Below are 27,595 nucleotides of genomic sequence, written 5' to 3' on the forward strand. Positions count from 1 at the left end.
GGAGATAACAAAAAATAAAAATTAGGCAATAACCTAATAAAATCTAAAACAAAGAAGCAGATAATTATGAAGGAACTGCGATGATGATCTTTTGAATTGTTATGTTTTGTTCAATGAAGAAAATTGGTTTGATGATGAAAATATAAAATACATTTATGTTATTGATAATATCATATCTTATTGAATGCTCAAGTTCGTAATTTTAGACAAATTGAAACCATTATTTATGTTTGTTTAAATTTTATATACGCATAAGAGCGTAGATAAATTACGTAACGCGTCCAAGGAAATGATGACCCAGTAATGGAAGATCAACATGGAAATTAGAAGTCACACAAACAACTTGTCAGTGGAGAGAATGATCAAAAATATTGAACGTTCATGGAACGTAATCAATGGATGTTCCCTTATACTTATTAAACTAGGGTTAACTATTATTCTATCCGTGTCAGTAAGACATATTTTTCTCGAAATAAAAGGCAAATGGATACTGATCAATGTTGACCCATATCAAGAAAATCAAAATTGTAATTCTAAAATGTTGATTGTGTTAAGAATTTTCGAACAAAACGTTATTTACAGGTACATTATATTCGCAAAACGTTGGAAAAATAATCAATGCTAGCCCGGATAACTGTAACGACTTTATTGGTGCACCGGTCCCGGATAGCATTTCATCATTATTGAAATGACGAGATGTGATGAGTTTCAACACTAAGTTTTGCTCTTTTTCATTTGTGACAACATGTCGTACTAGTCGTACTTGTTTCTTAAGAGTGATAAACAAATCTTCATAAAAGGCTGACATTCATCCTAAAAATGGGGGAAAATACAGTTTTGCAATACTATTTGGTAATAAGACTTTATATATTTCTTTCCGAAAATAAAGATTCTAAGGCTTATACTTCAATCTTACCGACTGTATTTTTTCATCACTTGAAACTACTAAAGCTAAAGTATCCCTGTATCAGCTGAATCCATCCGGGAATATCGAAACCATGCCGCTGCAACCGCCACAGAAGGGTTCTCAGCTGTTGGGAGCTCTGAAACGATGCATGCAATCAGTTTGGTGAGAAAAACGAAAAACTTTTCAGAATCAATTTCACTTTGCTAATCCTGTTCCCACTGCCACTAATGGAAGTCCACTTCCTAGAGCCTACAGCCGGATGTCGTGTCGTACGTATTGGTACAGTGTGAAAAGATTTTACGCGAGTTGGAAATGGTTTTATAACTATTAGTATATTCATATTCCTGAAAGTAACTATTGTCTATTTGTCAATGTAACCTTCAGATTAAATGTTCTTAACACATAAAGATATAACTTTTGTCAACATTTCGAAGCGGAATTTTAAATTTTAGTTTTATCTCAGTACGAAAAATTCTGAAAATTGAATTTTTACATGATAATAATTGTTCGAGCTGTTTAGTGGAATACCTATAAGAGGTCACAAATTACGTCACGCTCCAAAGGGGGGGGTGGGGGTGGTCGAGCCAAGCGTGACAAGCGTTACAAAATTTTCGGAGGACTCATACAAAAAGTGTGACAAAGGGGGGGGGGGTGGTTCGAAAAATTTGAAATTTAGCGTGACATAATTTGTGTATCATCCCTAAGTAAATGAAAACTGAATTAAGTACTACACCATTTATTTTCACTAGAATTTGTATCCTTTGACAGGTACGTATTTCGACACTAACTGTAAGGATGTCTTCAGTGTCGTGTTCAAGACTCGACATGACAATGAAAATGGCCTTACAGATGAGGTCTAAATACGCGTATCTTTAAAAGGACACAAATTCTAGTGAAATTAAATGGTAAAGTACTAAATTCGGTCTTCATTTAATATTTTTAACTGTTCATTTCAAGAATGAGATAGTCATACTTAAAATAAACGGTTCATGCATTGTTCCGCTGACACGATCCGGTAGGGAATAATTACTACGCGAGATACTTTCGAGTTCACGGTTTATTTCATGATATTTACATCGTAAGTGTGTCCTATTTATACACCGCTCTTCCCTATTTACTTGCATGGAATATTCCAGAAGTGTATTGTTGCATACATTAATGTGTTGAAAGATAACTGTTATACGATTGATAGTTTAAATCTTCTGGAACTGTCAGACAATGATACAATGCAAAAGATAAACAATAACAATGTTGTAGCTTGTATTGACGATCTGGAATGATCGATGGGTAAGTTGATTACTTTATGTTTTAATTATGTTAAATTTTCTGTTTGTTTCGTTTCAGGAATGATGAATGATTGGAATGCTAATCTGGTAAGTATTCAGTGTTGCCAGTGTAGTGATAATTGCGTGTTTGTAGCCGGCAGCATGAGGAATGCTGCGTCCTCAGGTGCGATGCTTGGATGAAGTACCCCGGTGGCTTGCTGCTGGCCCGAACATGTATTATGACACAAACAATGTAATTTGAATAGCTGCTAAATTTACTAACATTAAAAAAAAATACTTGAAGTACAGTTACATGCAGTACAAATTTCAGATCAATAAGTTTGCTAGAAGCTGCAATACTAGTCTCTAAACATTACCACTGCGATGAAAATCGGCCTTTGTGTACTTGATTCTTGCCAGTACTGTACTTTTCATGGACTATTGTGGATAATCTCTCATGTCTGAGTACTTTATTGATTGAATATAATTCTAGTGGCAATGGGAAATTGGATCAATTTGGCCCAAACATGTTGATGACCCCAGGATATCGTATCTTCGCAAACCTCACTGTTTCGTCTTACCTGCAGCATGTTGAGCACATTTTCAAAGTCCCCGCTGCCGATCTGCTCGAAAAAGTAGGAGAAATCGTTGCTGGTTTCGAGCTTATCGAAGAAAAGCAGGATTATCTCGTCCTGTGGCAGCAGTGCTAATATGTCATCGACTAATCCGTTCAGTCCCCGGGTGGTTAGATTTACTGCAATCAATATCGTCGTCGTCGTCGTCATCCGGAATGAATGGTGGTAGCATATGTGGGCATCGGGTTGTCGTAGGCAGCCGGAAGGGTAAAGAAAAGAGCAAATGGATATAAATTCATCAACATGTTGACTTTGGATCATATGTAGCAGTCACAATGAATCATATGGCATAGGACGGCTTCTTCAGTGCGAAATTGGTTCTGGCAAGGGTGCCTCCGGACGGCAAAATTGATTAATAATTCAATCAAGTTTGCAAGCAGTGGTTCGGTTTGAGACGAGGCACAGTGGCGCATAGACGGACAAAACTCATATTTCCAAAAAAAGTTGTTAATACTTTAATAGACTTCTGCACCATTGAATGACAGTTTCCCAGAATTTAAGATTGATCAGTTTTGTTTTCGATTTTTGACAGCATCGTAAGTATGGAAAAGTAACCAAAATTTTACTGCTTTCAATTCAGCGATTAGGAACATGTTACTTTGTTGCTCAAAAATATATTATTCCATTAATTGCACTTACCATGTATGTCAAAATTATGGTATTTTTTTTGTTTTAAATCTTTCATTTCATAGGGTAAATACAATTGGTTATCTAGTTATTGTAGCTTCTCATACTCAGTTTTTTCTCAGCTTTCTGAATGTGACCTCAGAATTCAGATTGAATGTTCGAAAAATGGGCTTCTTATAAAATTGTGGCTTATTTATAAATGACTTTTTTTAACTTCAAATACAAGCTACATCCTTCCTCCATACGATGCCATTAAGTTTACAATGGGTTTGAAGAGAAATATGATACAAAGCTCGTGAAGTAATTACTAAAATTTATCAAAATGTTGGTCCAGCAATTCGAGTCAACCAAAACGCTTCTCCTCTAGTTTTAGCATTTTCTAGCAAATTATGACAAAAATGGTGAGTTCTCTCAATATGTGCCGATGGTTGCCTGGTTTCAGTGAAAATTACTTAATAATCTGTTCGTTTTATGTGGAGTTTTTCAGGAAAATGAGTCACTCATTATCAAGTAGCAAAAAATCCACACTTTTAGACGTACAATAGTTCTTTCCTTTCGTTTTAATGGTTCATTCTTATTAGCTAGCTCATCACTCAAATTTTCATCTTGTTTCATAATCTGTTTGAAATTCAACTGCAATTACGTAAAAGAAGTTAAGTTTGTATCTCTGGTAATCTGCACGGAGACGAAATTCAACTCAATTTTGGGTTGTTTCAACGCAATTCCGTAGTTGAGCCCAATAACTCAATTTTGGCTAAATTTCCAAGGTCCCCACTAGGTAGTTTGGCTTTAATTCCATTAGAAAAATATACTCAATTTTAGGTTGATTGAACGCAAAATTGAGTTCTTTCGACCCAGACATAAGAAAAGTTGCATTTACCCATATTTGGCTTATTGGGCCAAAGTACCCCCCATTGGGTAGATGCAGCTCTCTCTATTTTTGACAACATTGGTGTGGGAGAAAGAGAAAACCGAGAGATTTCGGGTTGAAACTATAATCGATATACTTAATTTTGGGTAAAGTAAACTCAAAAATTAAGTAAAATTATTTCTCCGTGTGTATAACCAAGCAACCATTTATCTGATTGGATGAAAATATCTAGATGAACACATATCGCTAAAAAAAATATTTTTTATTTGAACGCTCATTTCTGAAGGGATGACGTCAGGCATCGAAGAAAGTTAAAAGATTACCATTTTCAATCACTTTGGAGCACAATAGAAATTTTGTCCTATCTTTGCATGAAGGCACACCACTGTGCGAGACCTCAGGATCGAAACCACTGCACCACCAGATGCGTATACGGACTGACGCGCTCCGATGCGTTAGCTCAATTATAAACCAAAGCTTTTCGGTGTCGAACATGTATAACTCATCCACCTGACGGAGAACTACTGGCCAATCAATGCAATCAGGGCAAAATTCCACAAATGCAAACAAATGTCCACCTGCATTGGCTTCTGTCTGCGGAATGCATTCCAGAAAAGAACGTTTTCATTGATCCAATCCGGAACCGCAAAGCCTTCAATCCGGGTATGACATGTCGTTCGTTGGTGAATGCTTTACTTTTGTGAAGGTATTTCAAATCCTTTGTGCTTCACGATGCTCGCTGTTGACATGTTAAATAATACGAACACTGTTAACACGAACTATTGAAAGTGTTACAAAAATGATACGTTCTAGTCAAAATTAAGAAAAAGATAAAATTACTGTATATGTAAATGTAGTTAACATTTGGTTGGCGAAATAAATAAATAACATTTTAAGCAAATAACGTACCTGAATTAAGTAATATATCACAAGTATTGAGGATTTTGCCCTCTAATAGACTCACACCTGAATAATTTTGTCACAAAATATTCTCCCACCATGTTTGCCATATATTGGATGGCGTTGTAGCTAACAAAATCAACAAGTAACGCACATGTAACGCATTATGTTCGATTGTTCATTGAATGCAAGGTGCGTGCTTCTATGAAAGTGCCATATAAACTGACGTCGTCTTCTTCTTTCTGGCGTTACGTCCCAACTGGGACATAGCCTGCTTCTCAGATTAGTGTTCTTATGACTACTTCCACAGTTATTAACTGAGAGCTTTCTTTGCCGATTGACCATTTTTGCATGTGTATATCGTGTGGCAGGTACGAAGATACTTGTATGCCCTGGGAATCGAGAAAATTACGAAAAGATCCTCGACCAGTGGGATTCGAACCCACGACACTCAGCATGGTCATGCTGAATAGCTGCGCGTTTACCGCTACGGCTATCTGGGCCCCGCTTAACTGACGTGTGAGTATTTATTTTTCCATGTTGAGAATGTGCACAAAAATCTATTCCTCAACTAAACGAACAATAATTACAGTGATCTCAATTCCCGTTATGAATGAATGAAACATGATACCTATAAGCGATGTAACGACACAAAAACGTGTCCTTCAGGTGTATTAAAAAAATATACATGTGAATGGATACGAAAACGATGAGGCTGTGAATGACATTTCTCGAATCAGCCACTGACGTATTGAAAATTCGACTCCAATTTACGTCATTCGGCTAGCTTCTTTTATGTGTATCCAAAAGACGTAAAATCATATGATTTTTTGGGAGTGTGTTTAGGGGACTGGGGGTAGTTTGCCCACGTTAAGGAGAACAGCGATTTTAGATGTGAAAAACATTATTTCATGCTCTTTTTAATTATGGTCGGATGGTCAAACATGTTTTCTACCAAATAGTAGAAACAGCTATCCATTTCAACTTTTCTGGGGTTTATAAATAAATTTTTAAAAAATGCTTGCTTAACTGCATATGTAATGTTTTGCGGGGTAAAACGCCCCGTTTGAGTTCGGCGTTAGCCATGCTGTAAACGAACGCACACAATCATGCATGTTTGTTCAGATGTTATTGTTCAGTAATAGTATACATGCTGATGCAAAAAATGTACATTTGTAAGGTTCCAATTTTTGCGTAACTTCAACGTGGCATTACGTTTGGTAGAATTTCAATTCAAACGGCTGTTTTGGTGTTATGAAATAGGGGAGGGCGTTTTGTCCCCAGAGTTGATTAAAGTTTAGGTCCTTCAATAAGCTTTTTGAGGGCAAATTTAACATAAGTTTTGCACGTAATACAAACTATGACAGTGCACAAGTTTGCTCGACCTAAAAAAATGACATTGAAAATCGCACAAAATTGCAACGAAAACAGCGAAAAACGTTTTAATACGATTTTATCGATTTGGTTGAGAAAAACACATAAAAACATATTAGGAAAAGCATTTTTATCCATTTTCTATGATCTAGGGAGAAAAAAAGCATTCTAAAACACATCGTTTGTCCAAATCGATGGTGGCGCGTTTCGCCCCCTATGGGCATATTACCCCCAGTTCCCCTACTGATATAATTGCGCAACTTGGGTTGTCATGTCTGTTCGATGCTCACACGGGAAGGTCACGATGGTGTTACACGGGGTTTCAAACCGGACTATTTTTGTTAGATTCTTCATGTCGAAATATGAAAAAACCCCAAAGCCTTTGGACTCCTGGCTACGAGGGGCTCTGAAAGGGGCAATTTTGTACGTATATTATATTATTAGGCTAATTGGAAATTTGACAACAAAATTTTGTGATGGTAGAGAACAGAATTGACATTAATTTATGATTGAAATGTATTTTTTTCTATGCCATAGGCGCAATCGGGATGGGTTTCTTGTTGGTACCGTGATGCATCATTACCCGGACACTTAAGCAATGCCGAAAGTTCAAACGCTGTTTTAAATATGTTTCTGTCACATCTAGTATAAGTTTTATTGTTTTCCATACAGGTATGCGTACGAACTTTGTATCATGGACAAAAATTGTAGTGAAATATACATTTATGACATGTAAAACGTTAATTTAATGAAGCATGACGTGTTCTTAAATACGGACACATGCATCAAAATGCCGGACGCTCGTGAATCGAAATCTGGACAGATGCGTGTTGAATTGTAAATATACATTAAATATAATAGAAGGTACCTTACTCTAACGGAAAATCTCCTATATAATAAAATAACAAGCATAAATATACCAAGCAATATATGAAAGGTCAAAATTTTGAAATAAAATTACAATTGTTTCACCTGCACTCCTTGCCGACAACCTGCATTTGAGATCCTCAATTTAAATATGTTTCTTGCGTAAACCCGTTCTCTGCCAACAAATTACATTCTTAGTTTTATAATTATACAGTTCAGTTATTTACATCAAAATATTAACCAAACGCACTAAATATAAGGTTTTAACGATATGTCCGGGTTAATGATCAATAGTGTACAAATCCGGACAGCGTTTGAGGCATCCTGTTTTCACAGTGTAAATGATTATTTGCACAAATTGTGCTCACTGCTGCACACCCTTGAAAACTATTATTCCACACACTTCACAGACACGCAAAGCACCAAAATTGTGTAATTTTTGTAACTTCATATTAACTCGAAAGTGGCAGACGTTCTTGCCAAAAAATTCACTACGAGATTTGGTTATCTGGAGGAATGACGCTCATCTGGTGTGGTCTATTTGTTTTTATTTTGAATATTTCGTTACGATAGATTTGTTAACGAAGCAACACTCGACATATCGGTAGCTGAGGTAACCTGAGCGTAGCAACCAGTCATTGTGGTATTTGTTCAGTGTTGATAGACTCACACTCCAATCTCAATCAATACGCTCTCCCGTGAGAGCAAACTCATAAGAGATCTGCTTCGCAAATCTCACGCTTGAGATTTTGATGCAAAATCAACTCAAACAAAACAAACCGTAAAAAATGATTCAGTCGCAAAACCCGTCAAAAACTCGTGAAACCCAAATGTTGTTGTTTACGTTAGAAAGGATTACTATAATTTTACCAGACTAACAAGAAATTATTGCCGTGTGTTAATAAACTGTGGAAATACGACACAATGAATCAAAAAGGTGAGCCAACTCACCCATGATTTTTTGACTGCTGAGTTGCGTGATTGACAACTCACGCATGAAAAATCTCAAGCGTGAGTGGTGAGAAATTGATTTTTTCACAACACCGTATTTGTTAGTTTTTTCATTCCTTTCAAGTAACTCAAACCATCAAGACGTTATTAATAAACCTTCTGTTTAATATTCGGTGTTTGATTCGTCCCATTCCCGTCCCGAAGTTCCAAATCCCGATAGGTTATGGGCCCAGCAATAAGGACCTTGCGTATGGAATTTCGCAATTCCGCGGCAATAGATCGGAGTTGCAAAACTGGAGTTATCTTGTGAAGATTTTTCTCGAGGCGTCTGGAGTATCGGTGTGGCACCGGAAGCAGCAGCCGAACGAGTCAAATTCGAGGAAAAGGACCGAAAAGCGAAGTCGTTGTTGGTGAGTTGCCTTGCAGACGAGTGTTTGGAAATCGTGCGGGACAAGACTACCACGAAGCTCAAGTGGGAAAGTCTTCAAGCAACATTTGCCAAGAAATCCGTTGCAAGTCAAACTCTGATTCGGAAGCAACTCGCTAGGTTGAGGATGGTAGAAGGTTCGGACATGCGGAGTCACTTAACAGAGTTAACTATGCTAGAAAGATTGGTTTTATTGAAAGTCGAACTAATCGTTCAAATTTCGATTTATTAAAAATAAGGAAGTTTAGTATTTGAAAGATATCATTGATGCCAAAAGAGTAGACAAGGGGAAGGATGTAGTGAATGAGCCGTATAATTGATTTAAAATGGTTTAACGTGCATTCGAAGCTGAAGAGAATTTTGTGAGAGTGTGGTCATCATTCAAGTAGCGTGACAGGACTTGATGAATGACGATGATGAATGGCTATAGTTGTATGAGTGGTCTGTATACGAAAGCTCCGAACAGATAGAAGAATGGAAGAGAATGATCAGATAGGACGAGTAAGAAAAAAGCGGTTACCGATTCGTGTGTGAGTTTTCGGTCATGGAGAAGGAGAAAAAGATCTTCAGTTTTGAAAGTAGTTTTGTGACGAGTAATTTGGTTGGCGCGCGATATTAATTAGAAAAAATTGTGAACGGTGTTTATAAATCGGCTTGAACACTACATGGCGCAATCGGTAGGTAATTGGTGAAAGATTTTCGTAATTCCCATTCGTGGGTGGAAAAAGATTCGGAATTCCCATTCGTGGGTGGAAGAAAGATTCGTAATTCCCATTCGTGGGTGGAAAAAATTTCGTAATTCCCATTCGTGGGTGGAAGAAAGATTCGTAATTCTCATTCGTGGGTGGAAAAGAGATTCGTAATTCCCATTCGTGGGTGGAAAAGAGATTCGTAATTCCCATTCGTGGGTGGAAAAGAGATTCGTAATTCCCATTCGTGGGTGGAAAAGAGATTCGTAATTCCCATTCGTGGGTGGAAAAGAGATTCGTAATTCCCATTCGTGGGTGGAAAAAAGATTCGTAATTCCCATTCGTGGGTGGAAAAAAGATTCGTAATTCCCATTCGTGGGTGGAAAAGAGATTCGTAATTCCCATTCGTGGGTGGAAAAGAGATTCGTAATTCCCATTCGTTGGTGGAAAAAAGATTCGTAATTCCCATTCGTGGGTGGAAAAGAGATTCGTAATTCCCATTCGTGGGTGGAAAAGAGATTCGTAATTCCCATTCGTGGGTGGAAAAAAGATTCGTAATTCCCATTCGTGGGTGAAAAAGAGATTCGTAAATCCCCTTCGTGGGTGGAAAAGAGATTCGTAATTCCCATTCGTGGGTGGAAAAGAGATTCGTAATTCCCATTCGTGGGTGGAAACAAGATTCGTAATTCCCATTTCTGGGTGGAAAAGAGATTCGTAATTCCCATTCGTGGGTGGAAAGAGATTGAATTAGATTAAATTTGGATTGGACTGGATCTGGATCTGGATTGGATTTGGATTGGATTTTGGATTGGATTTGAATTGGATTTGGATTTGGATTTGGATTTGGATTGGATTTGAATTGGATTTGCATTGGATGATGAATGGCTATAGTTGTATGAGTGGTCTGTATACGAAAGCTCCGAACAGATAGAAGAATAGACCAATCCAGTTGCCTGCGTAGTAGTGCAATGTTGACAAAATTTTCTTTGTTTGCTGCGAGAACTGTCACAACATTGCTTTTGTTTGCTGTGAGAATCCAAATATAAACAGAATTGCTGAAAAACAACCACTTCCCTGTTGGCCTGCCGTTGACCGAAAGCTCAATGACGTCAAACAAACATCGATACGTTTTCATTCTGAGGAAATCGACTTGTGTAAGATTGATTGTGCGTTGGTGTTCGTGGCAGTTTGCTTGGGGACCTCTATGGAAGAGAATGATCAGATAGGACGAGCAGTGTTGTGAAAAACTCAATTTCTCACAACTCACGCTTGAGATTTTTCATGCGTGAGTTGTCAATCACGCAACTCACCAGTCAAAAAATCATGGATGAGTTGGCTCACCTTTTTGACTCATTGTCTCGTATTTCCACAGTTAACTCACACACGGCAATAATTTCTTGTTAGTCTGGTAAAATTATAGTAATCCTTTCTAACGTAAACAACAATATTCGGGTTTCACGAGTTTTGGCCGGGTTTTGCGACTGAATAATTTTTTATGGTTTGAGTTGATTGAGTTGATTTTGCATGAAAATCTCAAGCGTGAGATTTGCGAAGCAGATCTCTAATGAGTTTGCTCTCTCGGGAAAGCGTATTGATTGACATTTGAGTGCGAGTCTATCAACACTGAGGACGAGTAAGAAAAAAGCGGTTACCGATTCGTGTGTGAGTTTTCGGTCATGGAGAAAGAGAAAAAGATCTTCAGTTTTGAAAGTAGTTTTGTGACGAGTAATTTGGTTGGCGCGCGATATTAATTAGAAAAAAATGTGAACGGTGTTTATAAATCGGCTTGAACACTACAAATGGGTTACTGAGGAAACTGAAATCTGCAGGCGCAACGCTAGCTGAAGGTGATTTGGAACACAGCTCTTCTTGACACTGCCTGATTCATTTGATCCTCTTGTGACCGCTTTGGAAAACGTGGGAGAAGCCGACCTGACCTTGGATTTGGTGAAGCAGAGATTACTTGCGGAGGAGTCGACGAGATCTGATCGCCAAGAGGACCATGTGGAGCAGTCTGCAGCGTTTTCAGGAAGCAATAAGTCTCAGAAGTTTTCTGGAAGATGTCACAAGTGTGGAGAGCGAGGGCACATGAAGAAGGATTGTGATTGGAGCGTTGGGCAACCGGGCGGCTGCGTGATGGACTGTATCTACTGGAACTTGAACTGGAGAAACTGAAGAGTGAAGTCTGCGCAAATATCTGTAACATTCAGGGTGGAGATTTTCGACCAGAGTTGGAATGCTCCAACTGAATGGAGAATACTTTAAGTGAAGTAGAATCTGCATTGCACATGGTGCCATATAATACGCTAAAAAATGAAGATAGCCGGTGTGCGGTAGAACATTTCACATCCGGGCAAGAGGAAGATAGTCATGGTAATCGATGTATTTGGCTACCAAAAGGAGAAGCGAAAGCTGAAACATGGAAGACAGCTCGCAAACGGCAGTTGATTGGCGGAAAACGTAAGTCAGTACACGATGGAGCAGAACATGCTGATTAGACCTGTTCATATTTGAAAAAATGTCTGGAAATCTACCGGTCAAGCAGTATTCGGAATTCTCATGCCGAGAACAATGTCTGGTCAAATTTTCAGCTCATTTGATAAAGATTTCAATATGCTTCAAGTTGAAAATGTGTTTTTGGGCTTATTTCAAGGTTTAAAAAATCATAACTAGCATGTGGAAAATCAAAACCACATGCTATTACCACTATTTGAAAGCAATTTCTATGCTGTTAAAGTTTGTCGTACACGCTAGTAAGATTAAATTGAGTTTTAACATTGTTTGATCCAAATTTGTTCGCCACAGTACCCAGAAATTACAGTTTTCTCAATATACATGGTATGTAAAACACCCATTAAAATTAAGTTTTCATGCCCTTGTCAACGGGAATCGAACATAATACATTAATTACTTCAATGACCATCAACAGCTTACATGTTGCTCAAGGCAATAAATTACAATAAATGCCCAAAGATCGAACACTGCATCGCAACCTGATGATAATTAAATCATGCATGACACATGTACCGAAAACGAATGAATTGAACAAGTTAGCATTGCTTTTTCTTTCCGAGTGATGATTGTTTTGATCGCATTTCACTGATCATTTAGAACGATTTGAAAACAATCATCATCATCGACTGAGAAAAGGCAGTGCTAACGCGTTCATTTTTTGTGTTCTTTGAAGCTCACGGTGGTGCTCTTGGCTCACCCACAATGGATTTGTAAATGTGCTTTACAATTTCTAATTTTTTACAATTTATTTTCGTAAGATAAATGGTAATTTTGAACGGGATTGACTTTAAGATATGCATAGTCATCATGCCTGGAAATTAAAAATCCGAAATGTTCATGCAGGCATGCTTTTCAGTGAAAACACTTCCCGAAAAAAGAGATTTTCAAGAACCTCAAGATACAAACCTCAACCAAACTATGTTAAAACTTGCTCCAATCATAAAATCGTGTTCGGCAAAAGTTCGTAGAATTGGATAAACTACTATGTAGAGGTATTTCCAATAAACTTTGATGTTTCGTTCGGTAGTTATGATTTTTTAAAGCTTGAAAATAGCCCAAAAACACATAATTGATTTGAAGCACACCTAAATTTACTCTAAATTAAGTGAAATTTTGGCCAGAAGTTCATTTCGCAATGATAAATAAAAGTATTGGTTGACTGGGGAGCTTCCAGACATTTTTGAAAATATGAATAGGTCTAATGCTGATGCACGTGCCAGATGTATTGAATATGGAATTGTTAACCGATTAAGAGGGGGTGTTAACGAATCAACACTCGACATATCGGTAGCTGAGGTAATCTGAGCGTAGCAACCAGTAGTTGTGGTATTTGTTAGTTTTTTTTTCATTCCTTCTAAGTTACTCAAACCATCAAAATGTTATTAATAAACCTTCTGTTTATTATTAGTTGTTTGATTCGTCCCGAAGTTCCAAATCCCAGTAGGGTTACTAGATGAAATAATCGTTTAACATGAACAGATTCTGCAGCACAATCGACCAACTTGGAACCAAAGTCCGTCACAACCCTACATCTCTTCCGGTTCTCTTAGATATCCAATTCGACTCTCCTAAGCGTGCCTACGGACAACAGTGAGAGATGATTTTATTTTTAGCGTCGCACTGTTGCCTTGTTTTCATCATACTAGTCATATGCCAACGTTGGCTCAATGAGATGGTTAGTATTGAGCAGAACCATGGCATGGGGGGTTTTTCTCGGCCGAATTGTCTGAAACTTTGCAGCCAAATATGAGTTCTGTAGCTTTAAAAAAAACCCTTGGCCCAAGTGAATCGAAAGTGCCAAGAATAGCATCCGGCTCCCTATTGGTCCGGCTTTGGATTTTACTCAACTAGGGTTCTGCGCTGCAGAATCGTTACCTGTTCTGTGGCGTAGTTGGTTAACGTGTCCAGTCTAGCGTATTGGGAGTCGAAACCCACCAGAACAATTCGAGCATTTTTCACAATTTTACATCTCCATTGGTCCAAATTGACTTTTGTGTCTACAAACTTCAGTTTTTTTTATATAATTGGTTGGTAAATGGCTCGGTATGGCGTACCATTGGTACCTCGTGTACCTGAAGGAATAAAATAGACCCCTTTGTGTGGTCCTTAGAATCCTGCGCAACAAATCCTATCCCTACCTCCTCGCGGTGCTGACCGGGGTTCGAGTAACCTTAGGAAAGATCAAGTCTGTTCCCAATAGCAGGAATGACCAATGACGGACAAAAAGTAGCAGAGGCTCTTGCTGACGAATACGAATTGAAATCGTCCAACGCAAATTACCCCGAAAACTTTCGCAAACAGCATAGTAAAGATATCGCCCCTTTCACTAAAACACAACGTCCCAATTTGCATAGGCGATATATCGTAGATTTTTCGATGGAAGAACTCATGTGGGCCCTAGACCAACGAGTAAGAAGTTCAACTGGAGCTGACAAAATAAGTTACAAAATGTTGCAGCGTCTTCCTTTCACGTCCAAAATCGCTTGGCTACAATTGTTCAACCAAACATGGAATGACGGCAGACTTTCCATCCATATGGAAAATAGGTACGGTTGTACCTATACCTAAACCCGAAGCTGACCAAAGCAAAGCAGATGGTCATAGGCCAATTGGTCGGCGTTAAATCAGAGTGGACCAAGTGACATTTTGATTATTTTGAGAAAAATGGGTTTAAAGTCTAACGCTCTGTAATTTTTGAACTCGTTTAAATCTCGGTTCAATATTTTTACACGTCTTTATGTTACTTTCAAACAATATAATGTGAAGTGATAATAATGAAAAATCATAATCCAAACCTTTAATAGAACGATTTTTTGATGGACTATATGTACTTGGTCCACTCTGACTGCACCAAAGACCACCGTTCAGTGAGCTGGTTCACTCTGACTGAACAATTTCTTGAAAAATAACAATCATTTAATGCTTGCATGGTCAAATTGGGTGCATATCTCTAAGATAAACAGATTATCAAGACCCTTCGACACCAGTTTCGTAAATTCTTAAATAATCCATATAGTAAATATCAAAATCAGTGGCATTACGATAGCTTGAAAATTAAGGCTTCGCAGGGTCAGGGCGTTGAAGACCAGAAATATTCAAATATGCGTTCAGTCAGAGTGGACCAAGTGAAAATCTTTAGTACCGACCAAAATATGCTGGTCCAATAAGCGGGTTCTAGGACATGCCATACATACACCATAGAACTACCAAAAACTTCTATCGGACTCTGAAATTGACTCAAAAAATGCAATAATCAATTAGATTATTGCTTTTCAACACTTGGTCCGCTCTGTCTGCACAGAAATTGTTGCAATTTCTGACCACCGATCCGAATATGGTAAATGGTCAAAAATCAAAATCAAATGCATCGAATCATATAATATTTATAAATTTCTATTGATGGATAAGTAGAAGAATGATTCGATGTCGAAAAATCTGATAAATCTCCTTAAATGTCTTTCATTTCCTCGCATTACTAAGCGCGCTGATCATTTTCGCTGTTATGGTAATAAGCACTTGGTCCATTCTGACTGCACACTTTTATCGATTTTTGTTGATCATCCAAAGTAAATTTATTACATATCTCTCACAGTTTACAGCATTCTTCAAATCTGATCAAAGTGTAACGGAGGTAAAATTATTTTGCATCTAATGAGCGAATAATCCAATTTTCTCAAGTTTTGTACTTGGTCCCCTCTGACTTAACGGCGACCAATTACACTGCTTAGCTGCCTGGGAAAATTATTCGAAAGAATGGTGAACCACCGTCTTGTCACTGAGCTTGAAACTGCATGAAGGCTTGACCCACGTCAGCATGCTTTCCGAGCTGGAAAAGGCGTCGATACTCATCTAGCTAGTTTGGAATCCTTGTTTCAAATCGAGCCAAATGAGCACGTGGAAATAGTTTCCCTCGATATTGCGAAAGCGTACGACACAACATGGAGACCTGGGCGTTCTACGTACCCTTACTAACTGGATGATTTCCGGTAGAATGATGAACATCATCTCAAGTTTCCTGTCCGACAGATACTTCCAAGTAACTACCAACAGGTGCTTGTCAAGCACCAGGAAGGCGGAAAACGACGTGCCACAAGGTTCAGTTCTCTCTGTGACGTTGTTTCTGGTAGCTATGCAGCCAAACTTCGATGAAATACCTTCCGGCGCAGACATCCTACTGTACGCGGAATCCCCAGGGTAAGGAAAATCAAAATACTAGGAGTGACCATACACGGGTAGAAATCAGAAACCAAAAAAACAAGATTACGACTCATGATATCACCCACGTACTCTACCACTCAACCACTTCGTCATCTTGAATTTAGAGTGATTGATACGAATGAGATGAAGCAAAGTGCGCCGCTTAGTGTTTCCACACTGGATGTTACGCTAATGAGGAATCATGATTATGACTCCAGGAAACATGATTTGTGATCCTGATATTATGTCCTAACCAATTTCTGAATTTCATGATTTGTAAATCATGGTGTGGGGATCAGAATTCTATCCGTGTACACTCAAAACTCAATTCCATCCAGCATAACATGAACATTAAAAACAGCTGCAGGAGTAGAATACGGGTTTTGAAGATCTTGGGATGCCGATTAAAACGAAGTAGTCGAACCAGCCTTTTAAAGGTAGGTTCAGCACTAGTTGTTTCCAAACTCTTTTTCGGTCTATGCCTTACCAGCGCGAAGCTTGACACTTTAGAGCAGACATTATGCCCAATATACAACGACGTTGTACGCCAAGCAATCTGCGCATTTCATACTAGCCCAATTTCCTCAAGGATGTCTCCCATTTCGTCTGGCTTTAATTCAGAGGCTGGCACAGACGGTTGTGCGATTAGTAGAAAAGAATCCCGAAGCAATGAACTATCCGACTGTAAGGCGAACAAATTATCTAATCCAGCAAACTTCAGGCTTCATTCTCCCAAATATGAGCAACTCAGTAAGAAAGTTCGATAGAATGTGGCATTCAGCAGCACCTAACATCGATAATAAGTTGAGGAACACTCTGAAGGCAGGTTCTAACCAGAACATAGTCCTCCCTGCTTTTTTAGAGCTCATTGCTGGAAAGTATCTGTCACATCTTTAAATTTACACTGATGGAACTGAAGACAACAGCTTTTGTGGGGCTGGGGTGGCCACCATCTACCAAATTTATGCAGTGTGTTTTCCGCAGAAGCATTTGCGCTTAAAACTGCTGTGTCTAAGGTGAACGAACACGAAAACGCAATCATATCCACTGATTCGGCTAGCTGCCTTGAGGCCCTACGAAGCGGCCGATCAAAACATCCCTGGATTCAATCTATCGAAAAGATGATTGAAAGTCGCAAAGTAACTTTCAGTTGGATCCCAGGTCACTGCGGTATCGTCGACAACGAACTTGCCGATAAACTTGCCAAAAATGCCAGAAATCAACTCCTTTTCGACATCCCTATACCAGCGCAGGATGCCGTGCAAGCTATTAAAAAGGAAATTTGGAAAACGTGGGAAGCTGAATGGTTCCAAAGGCAAGAACAGCTAAGACATATCAAACAGGCACCCAGGAAACAACCGGACAGCACAAATGCGTCGGATCAGCATATATTGACGCTTCTTAGAATAGTACACTCCCGACTGACCCACTCATACATTCTGATCCACAGTTCCCCGCCGATTGCGTTTGGTGTGGAGTCCAAACGACCATAAAGCACATACTCGTTGATTGCAGAGGATACACACAAATACGACCTACATGTGGAATTACCGGATCACTTGCAGAAATCTTAGAACATACGTCAGAAAAAGAAAAAGCCGTTTTGAAATTTATTAGGGAGTGTAAATTTGCAGTGTGGATTTGCAGAAAGAAATCAAAAAACGTTTTTCACAATACAGAAACAAACATTTTGAAAGTAACATTTCTCAATTGAACCTTGACCCTTTTAAAAATTATCTAAAATTTTGAAAAAAACCTCAGAAGCCAATACCGGCATTGAAAGAGGAAAACAAAATATTACTAACTATTTGCGAAAAAGCTCAAAAACTTGCTTTGCAGTTTGAAAGCGCGCACAATTTAAATTTAAGACTTACTAGTCCAATTGAAAATCAAGTTACTCAGGAATTCGAAAATATTCTCAATCAAGAGAACATTTTCGCAAATTCCTGGGAGACTGATTTGGAAGAAGTGAGAACTATTATAAAAAAAAATTCTAAAATATGAAAGCTCCTGGCGATGATGGAATTTTCTACATCCTCATCAAGAAACTTCCAGAACAAAATCCTGCAGAAGCTTCTAGCTATCGTCCAATCAGTATGCTTTCCTCCATCAGTAAACTTTTTGAAATGGTCATTTTGAACAGAATCATGGTCCACATCAACGAAAATTCAATTTTTGCCAATGAACAGTTCGGAGTCCACTCATCAACATTTACGTGTAACAAATTTGATCCGTTCCAACAAATCTGAAGGCCATTCTACTGGTCTTGCTCTTCTAGACATAGAAAAAGCATTCGACATTGTTTGGCATGAAGGTCTGATTTTAAAATTACAGAACTTTAATTTTCCAACATTTGCACATTGGTCCCAAAGCCATATCTAGGTAGACAAAAATGATTGCGCCTAAACCGTCAATTTTAGATCTTCGGCAAAGTTTCTCCATCTTTTTCAGACATTTTTTTCAGAAATGGGAAATTAGGGTGGCCCACATGGTTTACGAGATCAGCACATAAACTTTTTTGCTGACGCATTTAGGACTACACAATGTTCTACAATGTCTTAGAACAACCGATTTGGAGCAACTTTGCCGAAAAACTAAACTTTCTATCTCTTATGGTTCGCGAGTTATGATTTTTTTTAACAAAAAAGTTAGGGTGGTACTGAAAAATCAGTTTTTTCTTGATAACTTTTTATACGATAATTTCTCGCAAAAACTTTGTTCCAAACACTTTTAGAACTTTTGATTGCGCAACTTTTTGCCGAAGACTCTACTTCTATCTCTTATGGTTATAGAGTTATCAGAAATTTTCTTCGAAAAAATTGTTGTTTTCAAACGGATTTTCAATCTTTTGTCGGCATTAGAAAGATTATTTCTTTCTCTGTTTATGATGAAAAAAACTGTGAGGAAGTTTTTTGTTTGAAAAGATTGATAAAATTTTGAAAATAATATGTTTTTCAACTTTAGCTTGAAAAATATTCGAAATAGCTCTTTGGTGCCTTCTGCAAAAATAATTGGAAGTTCTGAAAGTGCTTCATACAAAGTATTCATGAAAAAGCATTGCTTTAAGATATATTCACCATAAACCGAATTTTATATGGTAAAGAAAGCGAAAAAAAGAAATATTTGCTAGAACAACCGGAATGTATGTAAAGTCATTAAAATTGAAAATATATGTAATGAAATAAGATCGATCATAGTAAGCGAAATGTTTGGAGTTAGGGAAAGTTAGTTGCTGAAGCAGTTTTAACAGTGATCCATGGAACATTAATCCATAAACGATGTCTTGTTATTTCACGCGACATAATGTTTGTACAGCTAACCTATGCCGTGGTTGGTTATAAATTGCTACCGCTTCGGCTTACTAAGCAGAAGGTCATGCGTTCCGGGTCCGTTTATTATATTATCAACCCCAAACGATAACAAAACGTATACTTTGAAGAATTTCTTCAAATTACCAAAACCCGTGATATCCTTCCATAGAAATATAGAAGTATCTGCAATTATTCTATCTGGGCATCCAACTTATCCCATTCAATTCAATCAAATCCAATAAATCTGCTACAACAAATTAGTCAGGGCAGCATTCGCCTATTGAAGAATGCATGAATCTTGAACAAGAGCCAGATATAAATCCCAAATATCTGTCTAAGGTAACGAACCAGAAGGTGGGCCTTGATCACTTGAAAACTGCTTCAGCAAATAATTTTCCTTTTTTCAACTCCTTAGATTCCGCTTACTATGATCGATATCAATACATGTGTACACATACATATTCAATTTTAAATGACATACATACAGTTATTTAGATTGTTCTAGCAAATATATCTTTTTTCGCATTCTTTACCATATAAAATTCGGTTTATGGTGAACATATGTATAAGCGATGATTTTTTATGAATACCTTGTATGAAGCACTATCAGAACTTTCAATTTTGCACATTTTGCTGAAGGCACCAAAGAGCTATCTCGAATATTTTTCAAGTTATAGACAATTTTTGGTTAAAAACATATTATTTTCAAAAGTTTGTCAATTTTTTCAAACAATAAACGTCCTCACAGTTTTTTTCACCATAAACATAGAAAGAAATAATCTTTCTAAGGCCGACAAAAGATTGAAAATCCGTTTGCGCCTTTCGGAGATATCGGCATTTGGAGATGAACCAGCCACGGGCTGAAAATCTTCCTAATAAAGCTAATAATAATAATAATATCGGCATTTGAAAACAACCATTTTTTCGGAGAAAATTTCTGATAACTCTGTAACCATAAGAGATAGAACAGTAGTTTTGTTAAAAAAAATCATAACTCGCGAACCATAAGAGATAGAAATTTCAGTTCTTCGGCAAAGTTGCTTCAAATTGGTTGTTCTAAAACATTGTAGAACATTATGTCAGCAAAAAAGTTTATGTGCTGATCTCGTAACCCATGTGGGCCACCCTAATTTCACATCTCTGAAAAATATGGAGAAACTTTGCCGAAGACACCATATATCTAAAATTGACGGCTTAGGCGCAATCATTTTTGTCTTCCTAGATATGGCTTTGGGACCAATGTGCATTGTTAGAATAATTCAAAGTTATCTGTTAAATCGTACACTTCAGGTTAATTGGTCTTCTGGAGGATTGGCCATGTTTATAAGAAATACACATCAGTACACAATTATAAAAAATCAGACATTTGATGGATTCCACATGACCCAGATCGAATTACAAATGAAAGGCGTGCTTTATGATGTCGTTGGTATTTATCGCCCCCCTTCAACAGATTTCAAGATGTTTTGGAAAACCTATTATTTAACTGTCGTCGAAAACCTTGTTTCATTGTAGGTGATATGCATGTACCAACAAACTTGTCCAGCAATAATGTTGTCCTTCGCTATAAAAACCTTTTGGAATCTTATGATTTTGTATGTTCAAATTCATCTGTCACACGTCCAGTAAGCAACAATATTCTTGATCATTTTATCAGCAAGCAAAATGACACGCCCAATGTTCGTCATGATACGATTTACACTGAAGTTAGCGACCATCTGATTGTTGTAGCATCTTCAATAATTATTTGAATCAATTTGTTTGTTCTGATGATGTCCATTGTTCTTTGTTATCCATAGTTAAAACATATAGTGAAATGTTATCTCGTTGTACGATGGAAAAAGTTGAAATTCTAAATGTTAAGTCCAAATACTGTCCATGGCTCACTTTTGATCTTTGGCAACTTATAAAACTTAAAAATAAATATTTAAAAAAAAATTAGAAACAATCCAAATGATCAACATTTGCAGGGAATTTTGAAACACCTAACCAAAAAAGTAGAAGTTTCAAAAAAGTCTTGTAAAACTGTGTACTACAAAAACTTGTTAGAATCTAATAGTAACTCTAAGCTGTGGAAAAACTTGAATGAAATTATGGGGTGCTCGAAACAAAAAAATATAATAAACTTACATGTCGATGGCATCCAAACACATAATAACTTCGAAGCATGTGAAGCGCTAAATGAGTATTTCTCAACTGTCGGAACTAAACTAGCTGATATCATTCCGAGACAAACTTAAATCCTCTTGATAATATGCGTCACCTAAATCATTCTATTTTTCTACAACCTACAAATGTAAATGAAGTTTTTCTATTAATAAAAGAGATAGATACTAAAAAAAGTAATGGCCCTGATGATTTTCCAGCTAGTGTTTTGAAAGGCAATATCCAAAAATTCTCAGATATTCTTTCAACTATGTTTAATCTAAAAATATGTTCTGGGATCTACCAAAACTGCCTGAAGTTGGCCAAAATTGTACCAATTCATAAATCGGGAGACTTATAATTATCGCCCAATATCCACTCTATCTGTGTTCAATAAAATATTTGAAAAATTGCTAGTTAACAGAATAACAGATTTTTATACCAAGTACGATGTTTTATACAAATGTCAGTATGGGTTTAGAAAAGGCTGTAGTACATCGACCGCAATAGTAGAGCTAATAGATTTCCTTATTGATAAAATTGATTCCAAATGTGTTGTAGGAGGGCTTTCCATCGATTTAAAAAAGGCGTTCGATACGCTGGACCACAATATCCTTTTGAAAAAGCTAGAGTTGAATTAAATTAGGGGTATTGCGAATGATATCATTCGGAGCTATTTGAAAAATAGGCAGCAGTTTGTAGCTATTGACGGTGTTAAAAGCTCTTTGCGTACAGTTAACGTCGGGGTGCCACAAGGGAGCAATATAGGGCCTCTATTGTTCCTTACGTATATAAATGATATTGGTAATCTACCACTAATTGGTGTACCAAGATTGTTCGCAGATGACACATCCATTTTTTACCCTGACGCTGATAGTAATTCTGTAATCATCAGCATTGAACAGGACTTGCAAACCCTCATCCGCTATTTTAATACTAACTTGTTATCCATAAACCTTTATAAAACAAAATATATGCTGTTCCATAGCCCCGGAAAAAAACTTGAAAATCATGGTAATCCATGTTTTGGAATAGACACTATTGAGGAGGTGTCTACAATCAGGTATCTTGGCCTTCAGTTGGACTCAACACTGTTTTGGGAAAATCACATTGAAAGCGTAGAAAGTAAAGTTGAATCTCTTTGTGGTATGATGTACCGTGTGAGCTCCTTTGTTCCTCGTCACGCGCTGATGAAATTTTATTATTTTGTTTGTTGTTTTATTAATTTTGTTCTTACAACAGCCAATCATGGTCACAACACAAGACAAGCTAATAGCTTAGTGCAATCGAGAGCACGCACTAGTTTTGGACAAACAAAATTATCTTATTTCGGTCCTCTGAAATACAATTCCCTCCCGGAATACCTTAAACAGATAAATAATCGTGATATATTCAAAACTAAATTGAAACAACATTATAAAGGTAACATTATTGCATATCTGCTGTAGCACAAATTCAACTATCCATTGCACTATGGTCCAGGAATCAGTTTTATGCGGAAAGATGCATTCTGAGCTTTAGAATGAAACATTAGACAAAAACGGTCTTCTACAAAGTTGTTTGTATTAGTTGAGTCCTTTGTTTGGTGTTATTGAAAATTAGGGTGGACCACATTTTCATAGAAATGATTAAACTAACTTTCTTATTTGTAGAAATTATTATATACATGCTTCAGCAAAGTTGTAGACCATTCAATTTCAAGCAACTTTGCCAAAAAAAGTTTTTTTGTATCTCTTAAATTGACCGATTTAGAGCTTTTTTCCTACGGTGACATAGGGTGGTCCGAACAAAACTGGTTTTCTGGCTCTAGAGTTTTCAATTCAAGTTTCTCATCAAAGTAGTCTATGAAACACTTTTAGAGCTTTGAAAAATGCGTAATTTGGTGAGTGAAGAAACTCGCTATCTCCTTCCGTTTATGAGTTATTATTGTTTTTCTTCCAAAAACATGCCTACTTTGATTGTGAATTTCTCTGATTGGGGCAAACATAAAAAATATCTTTTGACGGCGTTCAAAAGACAAAATAAAATTGTATATTATATCAAAAAATTACAGATGTGTTATTTTTGTAACTCTAATAAAACGTCTTGAAAGTCAAACACTTTTTATCACAAAAACTTCAATATATTTTGAACTAAAATAGATATTAACAATCTTTTTGCATGAAAATTTGCGTTTTGTTAAGTTCTAAAAGTCGTTCATAGACGACTTTGACGAGAAAATAATATTAAAAAAACTAGAGTTAAAAAACTTATTTTTGTTGGACCACCCTGCGATGGTTAGGAAAAAATGCTCTAGATTGGTCAAACTTTGAGCTACAGAAAAACTTTTTTTGGCAAAGTTGATCAAAATTTCAAGTTCTATCACTTTGCTTAAGAGCATATCCCAGTATTTTGGCAAATGAAGAAGTTGATTGTATGATATGTGTGATATTGTGGACCACCCTAGTTTCAAATGACACAGTATGAAAGCTTACATTTTTAGAAACAATTTTGTAGAAGATCATTTTTGTCTAAAATTTCATTTTCATGCTCAAAATGTAAAATAATAAAGAAATACATACCATGAAAATTTTCAAAATAGTTTTAAAGCCCTATATTTCTTATTTCAGATTTCTCGTCAAAGCGGTCTATGAACGACTTTAAGAACTTAACAAAACGCAAATTTTCATGCAAAAATATTGATGATATCTATATTAGTTCAAAAGTTATTAAAGTTTTTCTGCTTTAAAACCTTTGTTTTTATAGGCATTTTATTAGAGTTACAAAAATAACACATCTGTAATTTTTTGATATAATATACAATTTTATTTTGTCTTTTGAATGCTGTCAAAAGATATTTTTTATGTTTGCCCCAATCAGAGATATTCACAATCAAAGTAGGCATGTTTTTGAGAGAAAAACAACAATAACTCCTAAACGAAAGGAGATAGCGAGTTTCTTCCTTCGCCAAATTACGCATTTTTCAAAGCTCTAAAAGTGTTTCATAGACTACTTTGATGAGAAATTTGAATTGAAAACTCTAGAGCCAGAAAACCAGTTTTGTTCGGACCACCCTATGTCACTGCAGGAAAAAAGCTCTAAATCGGTCAATTTAAGAGATACAAAAAAACTTTTTTTGGCAAAGTTGCTTGAAATTGAATGGTCTATAACTTTGCTGAAGCATGTATAATATATTTTCTACAAATAGGAAAGTTAGTTACACAATTTCTATGAAAATGTGGTCCACCCTAATTTTCAATAACACCAAACAAACGACTTAACTAATACAAACAACTTTGTAGAAGACCAATTTTGTCTAATGTTTCATTCTAAAGCTCAAAATGCATCTTTCCGCGTAAAACTGATACCTGGAGCACTGTGCATTGCTATCAACATTACTTTCAATCACTCGAATTCTTATTAAGATTTATTTAATGCTTAAGCATATCAACGTCTCTTGTTCAGAAATGGATCCTTCAAAGGAAAGCTGATTTCCACTGGATCCTAGATATATTCACCTTCTTGTTTTTGCACCACACCTTTGTATGGTAATTGTTTGTTTTTATTTCGCGTTTGTAAGTTTATTAGTCATTTAATTTTTAGTTGCGTCCACACAATGCGAGTTCGTTGGTGTGGGGGTCAGTTTTAATTAAAAAAAGAAAAAAAAATCAGAACTCCAGATCCGAAAGACTTCCTGTATGAGCTGGTGTTCCCCAAGGCAGCATTTTGGGACCAATACTATTCAATATTTTCACATCTGACTTACCTGAGTTACCTCAGGGATGTCAAAAATCTTTGTTCGCGGATGACACAGTCCTCTCAGCCAAAGGACGAAGCCTGCGTGTCATCTGTAATTGATTTAAAAAAAGTTTGGATATTTTTTCTTCGTACTTGCAAAAATGGAAGATTTCTTCTAATGCTTCCAAAACTCAACTAATAATATCCCCACATAAATCAAAAGCTCTTTATTTGAAACCTTCAAATAGACATGTTGTCACGATGAGAGGGGTTCCAATAAATTGGTCAGATGAAGTTAAGTATCTAGGGCTCATGCTAGATAAGAATTTAACTTTCAAAAATCATATTGAGAGCATTCAAGTCAAATGTAAGAAATATGTAAAATGTCTCTATCCCCTTATTAATAGAAAATCAAAACTTTTTCAAAACTTTTGATTTGCAATCAAATTTTCAGGCCAGCCATGTTGTATGCTGTACCAATATAGACTAGAATGTAATACCAGGAAGAAAGCTCTGCAGAGAATTCAAAATAAAATTTTGAAGATGATTCTTAAGCTTCTTCCCTGGTATAGTACCAATGTGTTACATAGAATATCCAATATTGAAACGTTGGAACAAATGTCAAATAAAATAATTAACATTTTCAGGCAAAAATCGTTACAATCTCCTATTTCGACGATAAATGCGTTATATATTTAGGTTAAGTTAGGTTAAGTAAATTGAAAACGTGTTTTTTTCTCTTATAAGCATGTGAAATCAACTCACCTGTAAAAAATCTGAACTGCTACGGCAAATGAAATGTAATATGTTGTTAACAAAATGTTAATACAATCTTAAATTTGTTTTGATAAATTAGGATGATACTGTTGTCTAACACAGAACATCTAGATATAAGAAATGAATGTAATGTTTGAAATGATACTAATAAAGAAATAATAAAAAAAAAGTTGATCAATCTATGCCCGCTTACACGGAGGTCCAATATAGAACCAAAAATAACCTTGAACCAAAGCTGGTTCCATTGTCTTCTTTAGCTTTCCCGTGCCATTAATAATAATAAAAAAAACAAATTGTTGTATAAATCTTGATGAAAAAAGAAATCAGGGTCATTTCACCAGATCCATTCCAGTTACCCATCGGAATAAATTAGGACCAGTGGTGATTTCGAAAATAAAAAGTCCCTTAAAAAACTAGACGTCCATTGAACTTAAAATTAAAGTAATCAGTCAAAAATTTACAAAATCCATTTTCCGGGCGGATGCGGGTTAAGCGATACGCACTAGAAACTTTCACAGCATAGAAACCGTCTTGTCTAACTTTCACTATAGCCACTCATCGCATCAATCAGATCTACTCACAATTCCGTATTGTATCATCCGGCTCGACAAACACGTCTTCCACGTCGAAACGCAAGCACAGATCCTTCCACACCTGTTCCACGCTGAATCCGATGCCGTCCAGGTATCGTCGGAAGCTCTGCACCTCGCTCAGGTTCATAATTTCCAGCTTTATTTGCGAGTAATCTTCGGTGGACACATAATCGAAGGCGTTTTCCACTTCGGCGTCGTAGTGATAGTAGTACTGCATCAACGTTTGCACGTCGTCAAACGGAATCAGGTCGATAAAATCCATTATGTCTTGCTGCAGATGATGCGACGGTTGCTCCTCGATGTGGCGAATCGTTGGCAACTGATACGCAAATATTTGAGTCCTCGCTGGGGACGATGACAAAAGGGACAAAAGTGTTGCGAACGCCGCAACCGCTAAGGCCGGAAAAGTTGGTCCCGTAGAGAGGAATGCACTTCTGGTCCTCATGATTAGTTTGGGTAATTAATTTACACAGACCTGGTCGCCTTTTCGAGAATCGAAGCAATGAGCGGCGTACGCGATGGAAAACTTTATCTCAAAACAGGTTGCGGTTTAAGAATTTTAGGTTCATCGGTATATGGACTTCTTCATTAACTATGCATAGTTTTGGCAGAACTAGTTTTCCTTAAAATATCCCACTTCACGCCACCCGCGTGAACACTAAGAAAACTATCCCGTATCGTAGTGTCATTTGATCTTTCAACCCAAAAGCACTGTTGGACCGAACCGAGCCAAAGGTGGATTTTCACACCACTCAAAACTGTTTCCCGCGAATCGGAATAAACTTCTCGCGAACGATTCTGTGGATGGACTGAAATTTACCCCCTACA

The 27,595-nt window shown here is 37.0% G+C and overlaps 1 protein-coding gene across 1 annotated transcript; it reads right to left on the reverse strand.

Annotated features, from left to right (window-relative positions):
* Window positions 1–899: 899 nt before the first annotated feature.
* On the reverse strand, window positions 900–27,590 carry LOC5574117 (protein G12). Its single transcript, XM_021842542.1, has 3 exons — window positions 26,756–27,590; window positions 2,754–2,926; window positions 900–1,043 (listed from the first exon to the last, which is right to left on the reverse strand). The coding sequence occupies exons 1-3, from the start codon at window positions 27,210–27,212 to the stop codon at window positions 933–935; spliced, it is 741 nt and encodes a 246-aa protein (XP_021698234.1). The 5' UTR covers window positions 27,213–27,590; the 3' UTR covers window positions 900–932.
* Window positions 27,591–27,595: the final 5 nt, after the last annotated feature.

This window comes from Aedes aegypti, chromosome 2 (genome assembly GCF_002204515.2).
Source record: "Aedes aegypti strain LVP_AGWG chromosome 2, AaegL5.0 Primary Assembly, whole genome shotgun sequence".
NCBI classification, from domain to species: domain Eukaryota; kingdom Metazoa; phylum Arthropoda; class Insecta; order Diptera; family Culicidae; genus Aedes; species Aedes aegypti.